Source organism: Sminthopsis crassicaudata, chromosome 1 (genome assembly GCF_048593235.1).
Source record: "Sminthopsis crassicaudata isolate SCR6 chromosome 1, ASM4859323v1, whole genome shotgun sequence".
Lineage (NCBI taxonomy): Eukaryota > Metazoa > Chordata > Mammalia > Dasyuromorphia > Dasyuridae > Sminthopsis > Sminthopsis crassicaudata.
Window position 1 is genome coordinate 430,725,733 of NC_133617.1, and position 24,429 is coordinate 430,750,161.

The window sequence follows — 24,429 nt, forward strand, 5'->3', positions numbered from 1 at the left end:
GTACACAAGAATACAAAAGGTAGGCCAAAAGGAAACTCCAACAAGCAGAAAAACTTTGAACATTACAGGCTGATTTTATTATATACCTGAAAGGAAAATTGAGCTTCATATGATAGACATTTATAGTTTATCTGGTCTTTTTTTTTGACTTTGTACATGAATTGTTAATTCCAGAAAGATGGCTATAATGATTAATTCCAGAATTATTTTAAAGGGGAAAATATTTAAAATATAATGTCTTCCTTGTTAAGAATGACCATGTGGTTGGAGTTCTTAAAGATCCAGAGATTCCCAAGGGGTGGTGTACATAAACTCAGATGGTTTTGAAAAAAACTACATCTTTATTTTCACTAACCTTTGGGTTTTAGGTTTGTTGGTTTGTTTGTCTATTTGTTTATTTAGCAATTCTATGTATTTTATTTTATGCAATTAAAAACTATTCTGAGAAATAGGTTCATTGGACTGCCAAAGGGGTCCATGACACAGAAATGGTTGATCCAGTTCAATTATTCCAACTTTCTTCAGTTTAAAGATGAGGAAATAAAGGCCAAGAGAATTACAATAACTTGTCCAAGATCATACAAGTGAAGGATAGGGTAAGAATTAGAACTAGAACCTAGTTTCTTAAACCATCGCCCAGTACTATTTCCACTTGGACATCCATCCATAGCTTCATATTCATTACGATGACCTCATTAGCAGAATCCTCTGTAACCAAGAGAAGTAGCAGCCAAAAACAATGAAGTTAACAGATTGGTTTAAGAAATGAAATGTAATTTCAATAGAATTCAGAATTCTTCACAAATGAGTGTTAAAAACTATTGCTTGTTGACTATCTTTCCCTTGGTTTTCATTTACTAACCTATAATCTTTTTTTTCCCCTTATCTTTTCTGTTTCCAACTCTTGATGAGCCTGTGCTTGTTGAAGAGGCTGAGAATTATAAAGACACATTAACTAGATGTTCAGACACCTCCCTACAGGACCATGTGTGAACCATATGAATCATCCTCCTCAAAAAGTATTTATTAAGCCTTTCTTGCACGTGGCATTCTGTTCCTTATACAATCTGCTACAATCCTCTTGTACAATCTGCTATGACGTTTCTGGATGCAGCTGCCTTTCAGTCATCTGGACAAGTCGCAAACTGAACAGAAATAAAATGATATCCTCACATACAAAACTCTTCTTGGTCCTGATATTTAATCATATCTCTTGAAACCAGCCCCCCAAAAGGAGAAACAGAGCTAGTTAGAAGTAAATCTATAGGTTGACATTTATTTATAGCTTCAAAATGATTGTCAACTGAAAAAAATGAATATTAAAAATAAAGAGACCTAAAAGTAATTTGTAAAACAAGCAAACAAAAAACTTGAGGTTAAAGCCACAATTCAGAACACATAATACATTTTAGCTTGTCTTTAAGAATGTGTAATAGGAAGCTCTGACTGGAAATAATTCTTAATGAATTTCATATAATTAAGTGGCATCCTGGTTATCATGTTTCTAAATGGAAATAAGAGAAAGAGACATAGAGGGAGAAAAGAGAGAAGAAGAAAGAATATGAGAGATAGAGAGAGATGAACAGAGAGGCAGAAAGACAAAAAGAGAAAAAGAAACAGAGAGAAAAGAGTACTGTTGATCATAATAGCTTACATTATATCCCACTTTACATCTATAATCTCACTTCATCCTCACAATAATACTAGAAGTTGGGCAATGACAATACTATTATTCCATTTTATATATGAGAAAACTGAGGCCTGATTGACACAAGATTGAAATTAGTAAATAGCAGAACCAGGGCTGAAATCCAGTTCCTAGGCTAATAGATTTACAGGTGGGATAGAACCTCAAAGATCATATAGTTCACCACAAACACAGACTCCTTATTTTAAAAGAAAAGGAAATTGAGGTCCAGAAAAATTTGTTTAAGTTTCCATAGATAATAATGAAAGAGCTGGGATTTTAACCTGGGTCATCTAACTTCTAATTTAGTGCTCTTATTATCACTACCACTACACATACTGCCCCAAAATGCAAATCCCCAGAAGGCTTTCAATTGTATTATACTGCCTCTGTTTCAGGAAATGAAAAGAACTCTAAGATGGACACCTAGCCAGTTAAAAAAAAATTTACCATCAGATGACTGAATAAAGCAAAAGGTTTTGTTTAAAAGCAAACCAATATGTATGAGTCTAAGTTACTTCCAAAAATGCCTTTGGGAAAGGTGCTTCTTTGGATGTTATCTTCAGAATGATAGCAGTCAATTTCTGTTCTGCAGTTCCTTACATTCAAAGTCCTGACACAGGGACTCATGTAGGTCCCTTCACTCAGTTTATAGACAATCCCAGTATAATCAGTGAGGTCTTACCCATCTTTCACAGGATATTTGATTTAAAAAATAGTGTAGCAAATATGAGAGTATCCTGTACTAAACCTATGTACAGGATACTCTCATATTTGCTAGAAATTATGCAATTTACTAACAGAGTGATCTGAGTGACCATGAAAAAGTGATTTAACTCGTCTCTGCTTCATAAGAAAATAACATTTCTAGTGTTTGTATACAGCATAGGAATGTTGCACAGAAAGCATTATGCAAATATAGAAAGTCATATTAAGGATGAGCTATTATTATCATTATTCAGACATAGCTGGGATAATAATGCAAAGGAAAAAAAGGGGGGAAAAGGGATCATACCAGGAAGAAAGAAGTTATCAAGCATCTCTACGTTTTTCACATTTACTAGGGAGAGGTAGATTATTAGGTTTTGTTGTTTAATCATTTTTCAGTCACATCCCACTCTTCGGGACCCCATTTGGAATTTTCTTGGCAAAGATAATTAGAGGGCCTGAACTCTGAAGAAGCATACTTGAGACTAGGATACTTACAACACGGTATTAATTCAGTGGAATTAAAGAGATGATGATTCTCTAGTATACATATACTTAGTACTTAGCATAGTGATGTAATGGTTCTCTAATTCACACATAATCAGTAAGCTGTAATGATGTAATTGTAATAGGGTATTTAAGGACTGAGAAAGACTGGAAAAGAGGCATTCCATTTTTGATCATCCTCCTGGTGGCTCTCCTGCCTCCTGCACTCCTCCACTAAGATCCAAACTAGGCCAGAATAAGGACTCAGATAAGTGACCGTTTTTGTGGTGTCTATCCTGCTGAGACCAAGGCCCTTCTGAACATAGCCCGAACATTACAATTTGACATTTCCTCTCCAGCTCATTTTATAGATAAGGAAACTGAGGTAACGGGATTCCATGACTTGCTCAGGTTCACCCAGCTAGTAAATGTCTAAGGCTGGATTTGAACTCAGGAAGATTGGCCTTTCTGACTCCAAGCCTGACATTCTATTTACTACACCACTTAGCCATGCTGTATGTTATTAGGAAACAGTGCAATAACTGACTCAAAGGAACATCAAAATATTATTGTCATACTCCCTCTTATAGATTTATTGTTTGAGTCAGAAATATCCTTAGAAGCCATCAGGTCACACTCCTTTACTTTACTGGTGAAGAAACTGGAACACAGACAGATTATATAACTTACACTGGTCAATTCCACTGGTAGTAAGTGGCAGAGTAAAAAAAAAAAAATTCAGCTTTTGATAAAATCCAACACCCATTCCTATTAAAAAGAATAGAAAGTATAGGAATAAACGGACTTTGAAATAGTCAGTAGCATCTCTTTAAAACCATCAGCAAGCATCATATGTAATGGGAATAAACTGGAATCATTTCCAATAATGGTGGGTGAAACAATGTTGCCCATTATCACCATTACTATCCAATATTGTATTAGAAATGCTAGCTTTGGCAATAAGAGAGGAATTAGAGTAGGTAATGAGGAAACCAAATTATCACTCTTTGCAGATGATATGATGGTAAACTTAGAGAATCAACCAAAAAGCTGTTAGAAATAATTCACAACTTTAGCAAAGTTGCAGGACACAAAATAAATCAACATAAATCATTAGCATTTTTATACATCACTAACAAAACCCAACAGCAAGAGATAAAAAGAGAAATTCCATTTAAAATAACAGTCGATAGGATAAAATATTTGGGAATCTATTTGCCAAGAGAAAGTCAGGAACTATATAAGCAAAACTACAAAATATTTTCCACACAAATAAAGTCAGATCTAACCAACTGGAAAAATATCAAATGCTCTTGGATAGGCTGAGTGAATATAATAATAAATACAACAATATCTAATCTAATCTACTTTTTTAGTGCTATACCAATCAAACTCCCAAGAAACTATTTTACTGACCTAGAAATAATAATAACAAAATTCATCTGGAAGAACAAAAGTCAAGAATTTTAAGGGAATTAATGGAAAAAAAAAAAAAAGACAAATGAAGGTGGCCTATATTATAAAGCAGCGGTCATCAAAACTATTTGGTACTGGCTAAGAAATAGAGCAGAACAAAATAGTCAATCTAGTGTTTGACAAACCCAAAGACCCCAATTTTGGGGATAAGAATTCACTATTTGACAAAAACTGCTGGGGAAATTGGAAATGAGTATGGCAGAAACTAGGCATTGACCCACATATAACACTGTATATCAAGATAAGGTCGAAATGGGTTCATGATCAAGATATAAAGAATGATATTATAAACAAATTAGAAGAACATAGGATAGTTTATCTCTCAGATCTGTGGAGAAGAAAGGAATTTGTGACCCAATAAGTACTAGAGATCATTATTGATCACAAAATAGATCATTTTAATTATATTAAGTTTTTGTATAAACAAAACTAATGCAGACAAGATTAGAAGGGAAGTAATAAATTGGGAAAACATTTTTACATTCAGAGATTCTGATAAAGGCCTCATTTCTAAAATATATAGAGAACTGACTCAACTTTATAAGAAATCAAGCTATTCTCCTATTGATAAATGATCAAAGGATATGAACAGACAATTTTCAGATGAAGAAATTCAAAGTATTTCTAGTCAAATGAAAAGGTGTTTCAAATCACTACTGATCAGAGAAATGCAAATTAAGACAACTCTGAGATACCTCTACACACCTGTCAAATTGGCTAAGATGACAGAAAAAGATAATGATGAATGTTGGAGGGAATGTGGGAAAACTGAGACATTGATACATGGTTGGCGAAATGTGAACAGATCCAACCATTCTGGAAAGCAGTTTGGAACTATGCTCAAAAAAATTATCAAACTGTGAATACCCTTTGACCCAGCAGTGTTACTACTGGACTTATATCCCAAAAAGATCATAAAGGAGGGAAAGGGACCCACACATGCAAAAATATTTGAGGCAGCCCTTTTTGTAGTGGCTAGAAACTGGAAACTGAATGGATGCCCATTAATTCAAGAACAGATGAATAAATATATTCATCTTTTATATAAATATGTAAATTATATTTTATATAAATTATATAAATAAATAAGTATATGAATGTCATGGAATATTATTGTTCTATGAGAAATGACCAGCAGGATGATTTCAGAGAGGCCTGGACAGACTTATATGAATGATGCTAATTGAAATGAGAAAACCAGAAATCATTCAATATACACAGCAATAACAAAAGTATAGGATGATCAATTCTGATGGACTTGGCGCTCTTTAACAATGAGATGATTCAAATCAATTCCAATTGCTCAGTGATGAAGAAAGCCATCTACACCTAGAGAGAGGCCCACGAGAGCTGAGAGTGGACCACAACATAGCATTCTCACTCTGTTGTTGTTTGCTTGTATTTTTTCTTTCCCAGGTTTTCTTTTCCTTCTTGATCCAGTTTTTCTTGTGCAGCAAAATAACTGTATAAATATGTATACATATATTGGATTTAACATATATTTTAACATATTTAACATGTATTAGATTACCTGTCATCTAGGGGAAAGAGTGGAGGGAAGGAGGGGATAATTTGGAATAGAAGGTCAAAGTTGAAAAATTACCCATGCATATATTTTATAAATAAAAAGCTTTAATAATTTTTTTTTTGCTGATGTAATCGGGGTTAAGTGCCTTGCCCAGGGTCACACAGCTAGGAAGTGTTAAATGCCTGAGGTCAAATTTGAACTCAGGTCTTCCTAACTTCAGGGTGAGTGCTCTATCCACTGCACCACCTAGATGCCCCAGAGTAAAAATTTAACTCAGGTCCTTTGATTCCAAATCCAGCAGTCTTTCCACATTGGGTCCATGCTTCTATGTATTAAGTACTCCACATTTTTCAGCTGTGTCTATAAGAAGGACACTCTATAGCCCATATTTGTAACCTATAGGAATGTAAGACTAACTGAATTTCTCTTCTTCTCTTCCCCCATATGTTATCTTCACATATTAGAATACAATCTCCTTGAGGACAGGGATTATCTTTCTTTTTTCTTGTATTTGAATTCTCAACACTTATTACCATAACTAACATATAGCATATGATATCTCTGGAGCTGAGACTAAGGCTGTTGGGGCAGATAGGTGGCGCAGTGGATAGAGCACCAGCCTTGGATTCAGGAGCACAGGAGTTCAAATCTGATCTCAGGCACTTAAGACCTCCTAGCTATGTGACCCTGGGTAAGTCACTTGCCAGGGGAAAAAAAAAAAAAACAAGAGAGAGACTAAGGCTGTTGATGTCATGGCATCACCTCCCTGAGGTCATGGTCTTCTTCGAGAATGAAGGACAAACAATAACAATAACAAGCCTTTAATACAGCCCTTTCCTACTACTTATGTAATATTTGTTCCCAACATGATGCTGTACTTAATTTGCTTTCTCCTAGAGTAATATGTACATAGAGGCCATTAGTGTCAAAATTATTACAATACAATCTGAGAATTATCACCCAATAAATCTATTCCCCAATTTCTGATGAATACTTAAATGCAAATCCTTCCCAAGTCACTTTCTTTAAAAATATTCTGCATTTTCAACCACTCTTATAAAAAAAAATACTAATACAGACCCAATGGCTGTGCTGTATCTGATGACTAAGAATGAATAAGCATCTAGAACTGCCTACCATATGTCAAAATATTTTTTTTAATTCAAATTGAGAGATAGCATGCCTTAGGGGATACAGCCAGACTCAGAATAAGGAAGACCTGGGTTCAAATTCTGTCTCTGGCACACAGTGACTTTGTAATGCCTAGCATCATTTAACCTTTATTTTCTCTGAAAAAATCTCAACACTATAATGTGCCAACCAATTGCTGATTTGCACTGATAAAAGAAGAATTTTTACCAAGAGCTCCCTTCCATGATGCCATCATAAGTCTGGAACACTAAGTAAATAAATGACATATCATCTAAATCAACAGTTTTGCAAAATTGGAAATATTGTAACTAGTTTAAGGAATTTACAACATCTGGAATAAAAAAAAAACAACAAAACATAACTGTATCAGGATGAAAATATATTACACAATTCACCAAAACTTATTTGGGCTGTAAAATACTTAAGTTTCTTTATTCATATCTTCCAAGAATAATTCATAAATATTCATCTGCCAGTCGCAAAAGTATCTTGTTAGAAAAATGGACAAATCACTAGAATCTGGGCTAGGCATTTGTTGGTCATAAGCATGGCTACTGAGAGCCTTGAGGAATAACCGTTAACATATGCAGTTTGATTTATCAAAAAATACCTATGTAGCCTAGAACTTTCTGATATTAAATGTACTTTTTAGGGTGGAGAAAGGTAATATTTTACATGTTTTGTTGCATTATTCCTCCTTGTTGAATCTTGCTCCATATTATGCCCTGAAAAGCTACCCACCTTAGATAAAAACTAATCCTAATTTAGCTCTTTGGTATTGTGACAAGGCAAGAGTGCCATTAAAGATTTTTGAATGGGGTTTTTTGTGGCATGGAAGCTCCTTATCACATCTGGTTCACATCCATTTGAGTCACTTAGTGCAACAAATTCTTACCCTTAAAAGTTTCAAATGACTTAGCTGGAATATTTAGGGACCTTTTTGTTTGTTAATTTTGTTTTGTTTTACCATGGTCATGTAAAGCTATAGGCACTGGGCGCTTTCAAATGCAATCCACTCTTGCTGGCTAAGATTTTTCTAATTTTGGGAAGACAAGGCAAATCATAAGGCTTTTAGTTATTTTGTAGCTATAAAACATAAAAAGAACAAAGAACAGTGTTTTGATGTCAAATAGTGCTGTCCAGAGAAACATTTAGAAAGCTATCAAAATATCACTCAAACCTGACAATGACTATGAGCAAGGAAAGGAGGGAGAAGACTGAAGTCCTAATCTCTGCTTTTAATCTTCTTTCTTTTAGCTCTTCTACTATGTATATCACCACATCAATTAGGGGAAACTTCATAAATGAGATTTTCATAGTGGTACATATAAAAGAGGCAATGTTAAGGACTACAATTAGAGTGAAATGTAAGTTCCAATCTTGGGACTAGTTAGTTGCATGATGAGATGTGCCACTTCCTATTTGTACATTTTGGTTTTCTAATCTATTAAAAGATAGTTAGAGTGAAGTTAGTTAAGTGAAAGGTGGAGAGGTAGCTTAGGATCATAGATGTGGAAAGGACCATTGATAAAAACACTTTCATTTTACAGATGAGAAAACTACACAAAGGTTAAATGACTTATCCTAGGTTCTTTAAGTGGTAGTCACCGGACAATCAGAGATTAGTTTTTTAAATCCAGGTTCTCTAACTCAAGAGCCGATGTTCTTCCACAGAACCCTATTGCTTCCTATAAGTAGTTAGTTTATTGGGTTCCTTCCAATTCTTCAAGTCTTTGATTTTAAGACATTGCTATTAGTCTTTAGAGGTTCTTGACCAGAGGTCCATAAATCTGTTCTTTTTTATATTGTGATAACCCCTATTTCAATAATTTATTTCTTTTTTAAATTCTAGGTATCTTGTAATATATAATAAAAATCATTATTCTGAAAAATGCAAAGCTTTACCAGACTGTCCAAAAAACCATGATACAGAAGAAGAAGGGAAAGAGAAGGAGGAGGAGAAGGAGGAAGAAGAGGAGAAGGAGGGGAGGAAGAAGAAGAGGAAGAGGAAGAAGAAGAGGAAGAAGAAAGAAGAAGAAGAAGAAGAAGAAGAAGAAGAAGAAGAAGAAGAAGAAGAAGAAGAAGAAGGCCGCCTATAAAATTGATATAATAAGGATTCTTTTAAAGATTTTTGTGCAATTATAATGGCTCCCTTTCCCTTCAAGGAGCTCACACTCCTTAATTTCCCTGTTCTTCTCCAGGAGGAATAAATATTCCAAAATCAATTGATATACAAACTATGATAACTGGATTCAATCCAAAGATTACTACCATAGGACATTCTTCATCATCTCCCAGCATATACTAAAAATCAAGTTTCCCCAAATCATTTTATGCTGAAAAATACTGATCTCTTCAATGTATTGATGCAGGTACAATGTTTGAGCAATACCCACTGAATGTGTTTTGTCTTTTCATCTCCAGTGTAAAGTCCAATGTCTTTGATATGGAAGGTACTAGTTAATATTTATTGAAATTGTATTCTTTGGACTCAGTACTTGGCATTTTAAAAAGTAGCTTTTCAATGTCAGTACTTTCATAAGTCTATATACATGCTTAAATATTAGAGTAGAAAAATTCAAAAATAAATGCATACTAAAACAACAGTATAACTCATTAAAATCTTTAATTTTCAATGATGATAATAACTTACAGTTCTATAGCATTTGATAGTACTTTTGATATAATTACTGCAATATATAATATCTATTTTATAGATGAAGAAACTAAGGTATAGAAAGGATAAGTTATTTGTTCCCAGATTATCCATACAAACAGTAAGGACAGTTTAACAGGCTATAAGCCAGGCCTTCAGACTCCAAATTCAGTATTCTTTTCAGTATACTAACATTCCTATTTGGTACTAATTTCTTTTCATATTTAGAAATATATTTGAACATTAACTTGAACAATTATTCATAGGAATTGCACATACAAATCTATTTCCACCAGAAGAATCAGATCCATGCTAACCAATCACTTCCCCATCCCTCTCCAGCTAGAATTCCTTACTCCACAATGCCACCTGGTTTACCCCAACAACAATGTACCTGTCAACTTCAATTTTGGCTTAATCTTTCAAGTTTACTCTTTCCAAGTGCTCTTTGGGAATCATTTAATTGGAAAAATCTTGTGAACCTTAAAGAAGGATATCTTAATTAAAGTATATTGAAAATCAGCAGGTAATGACTCAAGACTATAATCCATGCTACTGGAGGAGGCTGAAGTTGGTGGGTTGCTTAAGTTTAAACTCAGGAATCTTCAGTTGCACTAGGACTAGATCTAGTCAGATTAAATCTGGCATCAATGTGGAAAAACAGAGAAAATACCAGGCCTAAAGAGGGGTAAATTGGATCAGGTGACAATAAACTAGTTTATACCTCCAATGGTCATCAGCAGTGGGGAAGACTGGATTCAAGTGCAGATATAGCACTTCTGGTGCTATAGGAAGGAGGAAAGGAGGGAAGAAAGAAAGGAGGGAGGGAAGGAAGGAAGGAAGGAAGGAAGGAAGGAAGGAAGGAAGGAAGGAAGGAAGGAAGGAAGGAAGGAAGGAAGGAAGGAAGGAAGGAAGGAAGGAAGGAAGGAAGGAAAGAAGGAAGGAAGAAAGGAAGGAAGGAAGGAAGGAAGGAAAGGAGGGAGGGAGGGAGGGAAGAAGGAGAGGGAGGGAGGGAGGGAAGGAAGAAAGGGAGGGAGGGAGGGAAGGAAGGAAGAAAGGAAAGAAGGAAGGAAGGAAGGAAAAGAAGGGAGGGAGGGAAGGAAGGGAGGGAGGAAAGAAGGAAGGGAGGGAGGAAGGAAAGGAAAAAAGGAAACAGGGAAGGAAGAAAGGAAAGAAAAGGAAGAAGGATACAGAGGAGGAAGAAAGGAAGGAAGGGAAGGAGGGAGGGAGAGAGGGAGGGAGGGAAGAGAGGGAGGAAGGAAGAAGGGAGGAAGGAAGAGAAGAAGGAAGAGAGGGAGGGAGAGAGGGAGGGAAAGGAAGAAGGAGGGAAGGAAGGAAGGAAAGAAGGGAGGTAGGAAAGGGAGGGAGGAAGGAAAGAAGGAAGGGAGGGAAGAAGGAAAATAAGGAAGGAAGGAGAGGGAGAGAGGAAGGAAAAGAGGGAGGGAGGCAGGGAGGAAGGAAGGAAGGAAGGAAGGAAGGAAGGAAGGAAGGAAGGAAGGAAGGAAGGAAGGAAGGAAGGAAGGAAGGAAGGAAGGAAGGAAGGAAGGGAAGGAAAGAAGGAAGGAAAAGAAGGAAGGAAGGAAAGAAGGAAAAGAAGGAAGGAAGAAAAGAAAGAAGGAAGGAAGGAAGGAAGGAAGGAAGGAAGGAAGGAAGGAAGGAAGGAAGGAAGGAAGAGAAGGAAGGGAGGGAAGGAAGAGGAGGGAGGGAGGAAGGAAAGGAAGAAAGGAAACAGGGAAGGAAGAAAGGAAAGAGAAGGAAGAAGGATACAGAGGAGGAAGGAGGAAAGACAGGGAGGAAGAAGGAAAGAAGGGAAGCAAGCAACAAAGAAGGAAAGGAAGGAGGGAAGGAGAGAGGGAGGAAAGAAGGGAGGGAGGAAGGAAGAAGGAAGGAAGGGAGGAAGGAAGAGAGAGAGGAAAGAAGGGAGGGAGAGAGGGAGAGAAGGGAGGAAGGAGGGAAGGAAGGAAAGAAAGAAGGGAGTGAGGGAAGGAGGAAGGAAAGAAAGAAAGGAGGGAGGAAGGAAAGGAAAAAAAGGAAACAGGGAAGGAAGGAAAGAAAGAAGGGAGTGAGGGAAGGAGGAAGGAAAGAAAGAAGGGAGGGAGGAAGGAAAGGAAAAAAAGGAAACAGGGAAGGAAGGAAGGAAAGAGAAGCAAGAAGGATACAGAGGAGGAAGGCGGGAAGAAAGGAAGGAAGAAGGAAAGAAGGGAAGCAAGCAAAGAAGAAAGAAAGGAAGGAAGGGAAGGAGGGAGGGAGAGAGGAACAATTTAAAACCAGTTTTTTGCCCTTTTCATTGCATTCATTTAGGGGAAAAGGAATAAGGGCATTTCCCACCAAAATCGGGATTTTGAATGAAAATTTTAAAATAAAATACATTAGGAGTGACATATAAATTGCTGATGGGAATATAGTACCAAAGTGAAATATAGAGAAGCAAGAGACATTTTAATCAGTAATAATTACTATTTACATGGTGTGGCTCAAACACCATATCAAGAACTTCAGCAATTATTCTAAACATTGTTCTCAGTAAATATGCTTCCATCTAGAAATAGCTCCATGAGTAAATATGCCAGCTGACCTACATATATATGTATATAAATATATATACATACACACATACATATAAATATGTGTGTGCTACTTTTCAAATATTGTCTGCCCTTCAAGATGATGTAAGTCCACTGAGAATTTGAAGTGATGAGTCAGGGATCATAAATTTCCTCCTCTATGCCAAGAAAATTCATACTGAATTACTCACACAATGGTGAAAGTGAGGCTGTTAGTTTTCAGCCAGATTCCAAAGACCTAAAAAACTCAGGGCTTGGTGTCATAGGAAGATCTTATGGTTTTAACAAAGAAGAAAGAAAGAAATGAACTGAGAATCCTAGAATGCTAGTTTTGAAAGAGACCTTTGAGATTCTTCTGTCCAACCCCATAAATGATTTCATTACAGTGTTCCAGCCACATGGACATTCAACCACTGCTTGAGTATTTCCAGTGATAAGAACTCAATATCTAAATGTTAATCCATCAACAAGCATTTAAGAATCTCCCATGCAAAGTACTATGCTACTCTGCTAGATATTAAAAATACAAAGATGAATACACAAAATGAAATATTGAAGATACAAAAGTAAAACTACTCCTGCCCTCAGGAAATTTTTATTCTATCAGGGTAAATACATGCACATATGTACAATATAATAGAAGGAAGTCCATTCCTTTTTAAAATCTCTAATTACTCTTGGAAGTTATTTAAATTTACCTTCCTCTCCCCCCAAAAAAATCCTGCTTCTTTATAATTTCCAGCCCTTTGCCTTAGTTCTACTCTCCAAAAGAGAAAAAAGCCTAATCCCTTTTCCAAATAGAGGGATTCAGATATTTGCAGCTCTTTGTGTGTTTCTTCTACATCTTCTCTATTCTGGATTTAATCCCTATAAACCCTGTAATTGGTTCCCATGTGATGTTATCTAGCATTCTGTGCTGTTATTTATTTTTTCATTAGTTTAATTGCCTTTCTATAGTTGTGTTCCAATTAAAATGCACTATAACAATCCGCACTTATGTTGTTGATTTTTTTTGTCCCAACACATCACCATATTTACTCAGAGTAATGTTACAGTCAAATATAATTTCCATCCTATAATTTTATGACAAATTTTTAAAAAATCTAAAGAAACAAAATATGCTTGCTTATAAATTTCATCTTGTGGTTTTGACTTATACTTCCAGTCAATTAAGATTCTTTTCTATCTTGATTCCATCAAAAAATAGATTAAATGCATTGTTTAAACCAGCCAAATTTGTCATGGACAAATTGCCCAACCATCCTTGTAGAGCTCAGTTTCCTCATCTGCAAAATGAGGATGGGGGAATAGGTCTTCATGCCTTACCTACCTATCTTGCAAGCAAATGTTATGAGGGCAAAAATGAGAAAATATATGGGAAAGTGTTCTAATAAATGCCAAGTGTTTATCTGTCTCCCTCACTTTGCACATCCAACCAGTTATCCAGAAATTCTACCTTCACAATACTTCTTATTTCTCTCTCCTCTCTATTTTCATTGCTACACTTTAGTACAAGCCCTAATTATTCTCCTTCTAGACTTCCATAATACCTGACTGATGGTTGTTCACATTTGTATCCTCCTTCCACTCTCAATTTATCTTTCATACCGCAACTAAAATAATCTTTATAAATAGATCTAATCATGGTTGTTCAATGGATAGAGCAGTAGACTTGGAATCAAGAAGACTCATCTTCCTTAGTATAAATCTGCTAGGCATTCAAGACAGCACTGTACCTTTTCTTTATCTCATATTACTTTCATCCACTATGCCTGTAGTTAAGAAGTTCAAATCCAGCTTCAAAAACTTATTGGCCACATAACCCCAGGAAAAGCATTTTACCCTATTTGCCACATTTCCTCATCTCTAAAACTAGTTGGAGAAGGAAAAGGCAAACCACTCATATTTTTGCCAAGAAAATTCCAAATGGGGTCACAAAAAGTTGGACACGACTTAATGACAAACAACTTTCATCCATATACTATATTGTGGCAGCATGGTTAGAACACTGAGCATGGAATCTCAGGAAGACCTGAAACCAAATGCAGTCTCAGACACTTATTAGCTCTGTGATCCTGGGCAAGTCACAATCTGTTTGCCTCTGTTTCACTAACTGTAAAATAAGAATAATAATAGTACCTACTTAATAGAGTTGTTATGAGGATCAAATGAAATAACACTGGCAAAAATAGAAATAGATAGACAGACAGACAGACAGACAGATAAAAGCATTTAAAACAGTCCTTGGTACATACATAGGTCCTATATAAATGCTTATCCCCTCCCCAAACTACCTTCTAGGGTCTAGTGGAACCCACCTATTCTCTGTTGCCTAGTCATAAAATGCATTCTTAGACTTTCATACCTTTGTCCACACTCTTCTGTTTATTATTTATCAGATTATATGGTCTTTAAAAGCCATCTCAAAAGATAACCTCCTCCATAAAGTTTTTCTTAATGATCCTGACTAGTTAGTTGGGGTTTCCCCAATGGCTTCACAGAGTGCTTTGTTTTGCACATCTCTAATATACTTATTTGTTAATATTTTACATTTTTATATTCATTATGCTTTATATTTATTATTATGGAGCACGGCACAAGGCATAGAAAGTTAGCCTCCACATCAGGAAAACCTAGGCTCAATCCTGCCTTGGCCTTATACTTTTATGATACACAGGGTTAAAGCATTCAATCTTTTAGTGCCCTAGGAGATTCTCTAGGTTGAAGAGCATTCACCTTTCATCAGAAGATTATTACACTCATGAAACCAAAGATACATTTTTTAATTTATCCTCCTTGACTACAAGTTTAAAGTCCAGAATGTGTTGGGGTTTTTCTTTGCTTGTTTTTGTTTTTATTTTTATTTTTTACACCTAACATACCCCACAATAGTCAATAAATATCTTATGTATTATAACAATAAATTATAAAGAGCTGAACCTGAAATTAGAAAGATCTGAGTTCAAATCCTGCTTCATACACTAACCATATGAGTCTAGGCAAGTCACTTAACTTTTTACAGCCTCGGTTTCTTCATCTTTAAATTGAGAACAATAATACCCACATCTACCCAGAGCTGTTATAAGGATAAAATGAGATCATATTTGTAAAGCATTTTGTAAACTTTAAAATTCTATATAAATGATAGTTATTAATTAATTCAAAGGCTAAAGATAAATTTTTCCCTTTAGTTCCAATTCAAATTGATCCCCTCCCCTTAAAAGATCTACTTTATTTTTTTTTATTACATTTTAGGGATTTGCCTTTTATTATCCTTTAGGGATTTATTGATATAAAAAGTGTGAGATTATGAATCACAAAAGATAATCACCAGAATTACAGGACATTATCTCAAGGAAAAAGGAAAACAAGTAATTCTACAGTACAGTATGTGTACAAACAAAATACTTGTGCAACAAGTAGAAAATAACAAAGGATCCAAGTATGTAGAGCTTACTCTAACAAACCTTTTACCAAAAGCTAAAACATTTCTACTCATTTTTGTATTTGTTCCAATGAAGGAATCCTTTAAAAGATAAAAGAATTACCAAGAAACTAAAGTTTTTAATTGTCCCAGATAACATGTTTGAATTTATGGTTTTATAGACCATTTTGGCTTTGAGAAATATTGCCATTTTCTTTGCCAATGAAATCACAATACTATTCTAAGAGTCATGGGATTTTAGAACCAAAAGAAATTTTAAATACCTGAAATTTTACCATAAATACCAAAAGAAATTTTAAATTTAAATAGCTGACCTTTCTCATTTCGAATATGAGGAAACTTAATCCCCACAAGATTAAAATGATATGCCTCAAGTCATAGGGTTGATTAGTAGCAAATCTGGAAATAATACTCAGTTCTCCCAAATCTCAAGCCAGGGTTTTTGTTTTGTTTTGTCTACCACCCCCTAATGCCCCCACCCCAAACCTTGTTATCTCTAGCATATTAGAGAACCTTTTATTTATTTTTTTTTCTGAAGCAATTGGGGCTAAGTGACTTGCCCAGGGTCACACAGCTAGGAAGTGTTAAGTATCTTGAAACCACATTTGAATTTAGGTCATCCTGACTTCTGGGCTGGTGCTCTAATCACTACATCACCTATCTGTCCCCCTAGAGAACTATTTTTACCAAGGTCAAGGTAATTGTTTTCCATGTATGATTTCTCTTCTCTTTTTTTTTTCTTTTATTCACAGAAGCAAAATCATGCTACACTTAAAACAAAGACTCCCCTTGAAAATTCCCTCTTTCTCTGCAAAACCTTGAAGAGACTTAAAGATGGAGACCAAGCTAGCTAGTGGTCCTGACCCCAGCAATCATTCCATTGATGTCTTTGTGGAAAATGTGTTGTTACAGTTAATAAGAAACTGTATGTAAAGAGTCACTGGAGAAACAAAAAAAATTGCAGTCTAGGGATCTCTCAAACCAACCAGCTAATTGATGACCAGGGCATGAGAGATTTCTCAGCTCTTGATAAGAATTCCAACTGACAAGTAACTGATTTAATTGGTAACTGTGAGAATGACTGAGGCCATGAGGAGAAAGCTATGATGGCATCCTTTCTGTCTCACAGAGGGGCTTGAAGATAAAGGCCTAATCATCTAGTAGTTCTGGCTCTAGCAATAATTCCACTGATGTCTTTTTGGAAGAGGACGTATTGTTCCAGATAATTAACATGTATGTAAAGTGTTACATTTTCCTATGGGATTTGGAAGCATATGCAGGGATTTGAATTCAAATCCTTTCATTGACACTTATTAGCTATGTGAGCTTTAAGAAATCATTTAATTTCTCTTGGTCTCCAGAGTCTTCTCTGTAAAATGGGAATAAGAGTAATACCTACCTCATAAGGTTGTTGTAATGATCAAATGAAATAATGTATGCAAAGTGCTTGGCAAACCTATAAGTACTCGGTAAATGCTAATTGTTATTGTTACTGCTGTAGCTTGCTTAGTGGAAAAAGGGCCACCTTTGGACTTAGTATGAGCTGAGTTTCAAATCTTGACTCTAATAAATCTTGGGCAAATCTGAGTCCTTTTGGTGAATCTTTACATCTTTTTAAAACTATTAATTAGTTACATATACTTTAACAAATTAACATGCATGGGACTACCTGCCATCTAGGGGAGGGGATGGAGGGAAGCAAGGGAAAATTGGAACAGAAGTTTTTGCAAGGGTCAATGTTGAAAAATTACTCATGCATATGTTTTGTATATAAAAAGCTAAAATAAAAAAATTTTAAAGATTATTAGTTACCAAGTTGTTTTTTAATATTTTATTTCTTCCCTAATTAATGTTAAAATATATTTTTTTAAAGTTTTGAGTTTCAAATTCTATCCTTTCCAACAAATTGCTGATAAGCACTGGTGGAAGGAGTTTCAATACTAGAAGTTCACTATACCAATGTAATCATATATATAGACCAAAACAACAATAAGTGTTGTTGTTGCTGCTGCTATTGTTATTGTTGTTGTTGTCATCATCCTAATCATTCTGGCCCTATAGTTCTGACATGTGGCAAGAACATACTTAGACATTAAATTACATTAAACATTAAAATTTTACAAAAAGTCTTTACAAATAAAAACTCATAAGAATGCCAAAATCTCACTTAGTGAAGAACTAATAATTGTAGTGTAGTGGATAGAGTAGACGGAAGCTCAAAATCAGGAAGACATCATCCTGAGTTCAAATGCTGCCCCAGACACTTATTAGCTGTGTGATGCTGAGCAAATAACTTAAGCCTGTTTGCCTCAGTTTCCTCACTTGTAAAATGAACTGGAGAATGAAACAGCAAAGTACTTTAGTATCTTTGACAAGAAAATCTAGAATGAGATCATGAAGAGTCAGACATGACTGAACAGCAACAAAAATATGCTGCTAATTCATCAAGCTGTTAATATAATACCTCCTGTATTTAAGCTAAGTATTTTGATGGTTGGATTTTAAAATTCTCACTTTTCTTCAAAAGCATTTTCCCAAAGTTTGGCTTTCCCTAACCAATGGAAAGAGTATTGCTTCTGAAATTGGAATCAACTTGGGTTGAGATCCCCACTCTGAGCCTTATTATCTTTGTTACCTTGAATAAGTCATTTGCTTTCCATGCCTCAGTTTCCTGATCTGTAAAGTGAAAGAGTTTGGCTAGATCTAAGACCTTTCAGCTTTAAATCTATAATCCTATAGTCATATAAGGTATCTTAGTAGCAAATTCACAGAACAGCCCTTTGAATAACAGCCAGTTATATCTTCCCTAGACAAAGGAAAAATCAAGCACAAATATATTCAATTAGTCCACATTTATGGAGCAACTACCAGATGCAGAATTCATGATACTCTGTATGTGACACATGACATGGCTAAAACCAGAAAAGATAATTAATGACCTTTAATGAACTTCCTGGAATTTAAACATACATAACCCATTTTGCCCACAGATGCTGCTTTCTTCCTGGAAGTGGTATTGATTATGTGCTGAAATGACTTGACTCCTTCATGTCTTCATTATGGGTCATTTCATAAATGTCTCCAAATTAATCAAAAATTTTTTCCTGCTGAAACAAGACAACCTGAGTTAAGCTCTCAAAAGTTGGTTTAATAACTTATCAGCATCCTCTAATTCCTAAACTAGTTACCAAAAAGTTTATCCTTTGATAAAAGCAGCAATTAATCATTTGTCAATTGACAACTAAATAGATAATAGCTTTTTAACCTTATCATCTTTATCATCCAGGAGTATTGACAAAGACAAGAATCAGGCTTATTTGAATTTTTTTCTTCTTTATGTGAGTATTTCTTTTTCTTCCATGACCTCTCATATTATCTTTCTTTTTCTGTTATTTAGCCAGGGCTTCAGTTCTAGTTAGAGCATAACCAATTTACCTCAACCTTATCTTTGACTTCTCTTCCCCTCCTTCTCTTTCTCCACTAATCCACTAGAGACTTCTTTTCCTTTCATTCTATGCCTTGAGATTTCACACCAAATCTTGGCTCTTTTTTGAAATCCAAAGTTTTTAATTTTCAACCTCAAAAACTCCATTACAGAGAAATATTTAACTATTGGGATCTTCCAATCTCCCCCACCCACTTTTCTCATACTGATCTCTATATAGTGGTTGATTAATAAACACTGGTCAATTGGAATTGTTTGTGTATATGGACTTTGTTATGTTTTTGATATTTTTCCCCTCAAAGGAGCAAGAGAACACAGGACATGCATTCGAAGAGCATAGCAAGGTTACAATTAGTGTGAATAATAAATACCCTGAATTAGTCACAGGTGTTTATATTCTCACATTATTTGAAATTATAATTAAGTAAAGTACAGCCAATGGTTCCAGGCCAATGAAAATATAAAGTGCAAATTCAAATAAGTTGACCATGTCATGGTATTCATTAGTTGCACTAATCAGGATCTAATGAATATATGTCAGTTTTAACAATTAATTAAATTAAATGTTGCCCTTATAAACCAGCTCACTTTTATATAGACAGTTTAGAAGTGAAAAATAATTATTCCAGACATAATTCAGGACTTTACCAGATAAGATTAGCCTAAGACAAAGAAAACTCTTATCAATGTAGAAAGATCTAAATTTGGGACATGATCTATAATTTAGACAGTCACTATTCTTTTATTCTGTGGGCAACCAGAGAAATAAGTTTAGATTTTATAAAATTGGTTCTGGAGCCCATTTCCCAGCATTCCATCTTCACAGAGAGCATATGGAACTTAAGTATTCCTCTGTCTTCTAAGTGAAACTGTTACTTTTCAAGTCACTTACAAGAAGGACTAATGTAATAAAGAAATGTTAGTATCTTATATAACCCCTTTGTGTTAAGACAATACTTGGAAGCTCTTTATTAGAGCAGCTGAGTGTTCACCACCCATCTTTCAATCTATCTCCAACTTTTTTCATTTTTTTCATTTCCATAGCCTGTTTTCTACCCATTGCTTTGTTTTCTTATTTTGGTGCCTTCTAAATATTCTCCAGTGTTCCCATCATTCCACCAACTCCAGCCATACCTTGGTCCTTTCAAGGTCAAGTTTTAAAAATCCTTCTCTATGTTTCCATAATCTTGGACTTCAGTCATTTACTTTGCTAACCTTCTCTCAGTCTTCTTCTGAGTATCTCCCCAATAAAGATTTTTGCCAATTCTATTCTGCTTCTCTTTCTACCCCTTAGATTTTCATTGTCCTTTTATAGATATTGCTTTGGACATTCTTCTCTCTGCACTCTTTTGAAGAAGACTGAATCAGTTGCTTTTACCAAAGATCTGCATTGCTGCACTCCTATGCCTTACACCTCAAAAACAAAACTGGAGGCCCTACAAATCATGAGGACAATGCTCAAATATCCTCTTGGGGTAGCCCACCCTGAACATTGCCCTATAATGTATTGTAAATGAATATTTAATAAGTTATTGCTGCAGTGCATTAAAAAAAAAAAAAAAGCTCTGGTAGCTGGGGAGAATTAATACAGTCCCTAAAGGTATTATTGACAGTTGCTGAGGCAAAATGAGGATATGACTTGATGTATATGAAAGTGCTTTGAGAATTTCAAAAGAAAAGTTTTAAATCTCAAAGGGTTATTTTTATTATACCTCCCCTTTAAGGAAATCTGTTTAGGAGGATCTCACTGTTGGTAACAACTAAAGTAATATTTCATTGCTCTATCTCATGTTGCACCAGTTCCCGATCCCAGTGGACTGGTATGTGAATTCAGGTCTCTCTTATAGCTTATTCTTTTTAATTCTATCCCTCAACTTGATGCTCAGTTCCTTTTCTTTTTCTTCCAGGACCTTTCAATCAGTTCCTTTTCTCTATCTGCATCAACCAAATTCCCAACTTTAGTTATAGCATAACCATTTTGCCCCAACATTTCTTCTAGATTTCCTTCCTCCTCTTCTCCCTCACTAGTCCACCACAAAGTTTCTTCTTTTCAATTAGATCCCTTGTCATTTCACATCAAGTTTAATATATTCTTCAGCTTCACTCACATTCCGTTGGGTCTGGATATTGTATTCTTTCAGAACCTAGTAGCCAGTCTGAGGACTCCAGGATGTGTTTTCCATGGGTAGTGTGTACAAAATTCATCTCAATCCTTTGCTTTTCCAAAAACACCCTCTCTCTAATGATCAAGGCCCAATGTTTTCCATTCGGAGCTCCTTAAGAGCTACCTTTGTAATGAAACTACAGTAAGACAAGTATCCTCACCAACTTCTCGAAAGGGAAAAGTTATGAGAGATCAGACAAAATCAACTTTTGTGCTCCTTCACTAGCCCCTGAAAGGGAGAAGCTGAAGGACAGATCTAGTCTGTCCTTCCCCAGTGCGGCAATCAAAATCCTGTGGTTGAGTTATTCAAGGTTCACTCACCCTGAGAGATATATGGGAGACAGCTCTGGTCTTTATCTCATCCCAAGGCTGTCCACTTGTATCCACAGAAGAATCCACTCACCTTCCTTTCCCTCCTTTTATTGAACTTCACAAGTGTGGACAGCCATCCCACCCATGGAGTCCTCTTTATCACCCCTAGCCCACCCTTCCACTATTACCTTATCAGCCATGATCATGGAGGCACCACCATGTATCCCCAGGATGGGGATGAAGGTCTGTGAGGAGATAAAATCCAAGATCTGTGCGATGGCTTCCTGGTCCGTGTCATCCCCAAACACAAGCCCATGGATGCGGGCGCCAGACATGAGGTCGCAGACATGGGTGATGAGACTCTTGGGGTCTGTAAGGTTGACCAACATGGCCACCACATTCACGTCGAGCGCTAGCTCACTTGACAGCTCCCGGCCCCACAGGCTACGGATATCCCGCTCTGTTACATCGTGGCTCCGGCCCAGAAGCACCGCGATGTTCAACGCCGGGGGCCCCTTCTCCGCTCGAGCTCGTGCAGGGCTTCGCCACACCAGCAGCGCCGGCAGCACCAGCAACGCCCAGTAGCCCAGTCTGCCCATGGTCGCCAGCTGCGATCCCTGCAGGAGAGGGCGCATGCAGAGTGAGGACTCCCAGATCGAGGAAAGCTACATGCCCACACTGCCACAAACTTCACTCTCCACAAACCAGGACAATGCACGGTCCTATCGTTCCCCTACCCAGAAGGGAGAGCCTCTGGGGACAAAAGTCAGCTTCAAACCCTAGCGCGACGCTCTTTTGGAGTGAAATATTTCACACACACACACACACACACACATACACACCACACTTTGCGATCCCCGTCTGGGATGAGGCACGCCTTCCGTTGCTGCTGGGGTGAGTGAGCTATAGAGTCTTTTCCCACTACCATCACTATCCCTTCAATGCAGCGCGTACGAGACCCGCGTGAGAAGCAGCTACTGGAGCAAAGATCCCCCTTCCTCCGCAAGAGAGGAGACGAGGTCCCCAAAGAACCAGGAGTGGAGGGAAGCAGGGAGCTGTCCAGAGTTAGAAAAATGCCCTGGGAAGAGACCATAGAACCTGCAGGGCCACTATCCCTCAGAGATCCCAAGATAGTCCCGAACTCAATTTTTTCCAATGGCCTTCTCCGATCCCTCTCAGTTCTGGGGGCGTGGATGGACAGAAAGAACAATTGCATGGCAAGGGGTAAAGGGGAGGAAGAAAAGAAAGGAAGCTTACGCCGGGTTTGATCCTATTGCAAAGTCTTATTACTATACACGGGTGCAGGGCAGTGCATGGGGCAGATGCTGAGATATGTGGCGAGCAGTGGATCCCGGCCATATTCCTCCGGATTCACACACCCTCAGACCCATGCGATTTGGCGCACAACCGCATTCACCTGTATGCATCCGCATACACGTCCCATGCAGACAGGTGATCGGGCACCACAAACATAGCTTCACCCAAGCCCAAGCCAAGTTCTACACATAAATGTAGTGCACAGGAGCTCGCGCGTGCATGCACACAGGCAAACACGTGTACACACACGTGTGTGCACACGCCTATGAACACGCACACACCCATGCGTACACAGCTACGCTTCCCTTCACCAGGGCTGCGGAGCCCTGCGAAGTTCATCTTTAACTCTATAGAGTCTCTTGCTTCTGGCGAGTCCCTGCATCCCCACGCGGAGGGTAGGCTCGGAGAGCAGGGCAGCAGCGCCCCCTAGCGGCAACATATGCTCCTTCCCCGGGCTCCCTTCCACTCGCTCTCCCCACCTTTTTTCCTCTCACTCCCCCAACCCTGCGGTCCCCGGCTCCCCCGCCGGGACGTACCAGGATCGCCGGAGAAGGTCGAGGCTGCGGTGGGGCGCGCTGCGCAGTCGAGCATTTCGGCCGCCTCAGCAGCAGCCGCGGTTAGGGGGCTCTCCCATCTTGCCACTCCAGCGCGCTCCCTTGGCCGTCCGGCGCTGCCCGCATAGCCCCCACCGGAGGCGGCTATCCCAGCCGTAGATTTTGTAGCAGGGCTCTGTCGATGTAGGAGAGGAAAAAAGGGAAAGATAAATCCAACCTGGGGCATGTACAAGCACATGCCTATGAAAAGCTCGACCTTACCGAGGAGCCCAGCTCGGCTCCCACTGATGTCCCCAATGTGCTTCAGACGCTACCATCCAGCAGTGCTGACAAGAGCACTGGCGGTCCTACTCGGCTGAGGCTGGGGGCCGAGGGACACGGAGTTATTCAGTTCCCACTCCCCCACCCCTCGTCCCTCCCCAAGAAGCAAAGTGGGCTTTCAACCCTCCCCTCGCCAGTCCCTAGTAGCCAGGAGTTGTGCGTCGGGGAGCCACGAGCTCAAGCAGAAGGGAATGAGGAGGGTTGGGGAATGGGGGAGATCTGGTTGAGTTTCCAACGAACAGGAGGAGTAAGGATTGGGGAAGAAGAGAAGGAAAAGCACTCTAGCAGTCCCGCTGTCCAAGAAAATAGCCGCTCTCCTTCTCCGTGTGCTTAATATCCCACATAGTGAATTCCTCTGTCAATCCAGCCGTCTTTCTTTTCCTATCCCCCATTCCCCCCCACCCCATGGGGAAAAATTGGTTCTGGATCTTAGTGCAAGCCCAGCTCCCTAGGTCCGTGCGCCCCTACTCCGTTTCTCATAGCAATACTCACCGCAGCCACCCTCCACATAGTTCCCAAAGGCAGCTCTTCCAAGTCATCTCCGGGGCTGAAAAACGCGGCCCCGCGGCTCCAGCTTTCAGTGCTCCCCGGCCCCCATGAGCCAGCCGAGATCT

At 37.9% G+C, this 24,429-nt stretch overlaps 1 protein-coding gene across 3 annotated transcripts in view; it reads right to left on the bottom strand.

Moving 5' to 3' along the window:
* GRIN2A (glutamate ionotropic receptor NMDA type subunit 2A) overlaps positions 1–22,344 on the bottom strand; it is a 500,193-nt gene extending 477,849 nt beyond the window's left edge. For all 3 annotated transcript variants that reach the window (XM_074280519.1, XM_074280518.1, XM_074280521.1), the window contains exon 1: positions 21,812–22,344. In XM_074280519.1, coding sequence (XP_074136620.1) covers positions 21,812–22,258 — 447 coding nt within the window. In that variant the 5' untranslated portion in view covers positions 22,259–22,344. The remainder of the gene's footprint in view (positions 1–21,811) is intronic.
* Between the last annotated feature and the right edge of the window lie 2,085 nt (positions 22,345–24,429).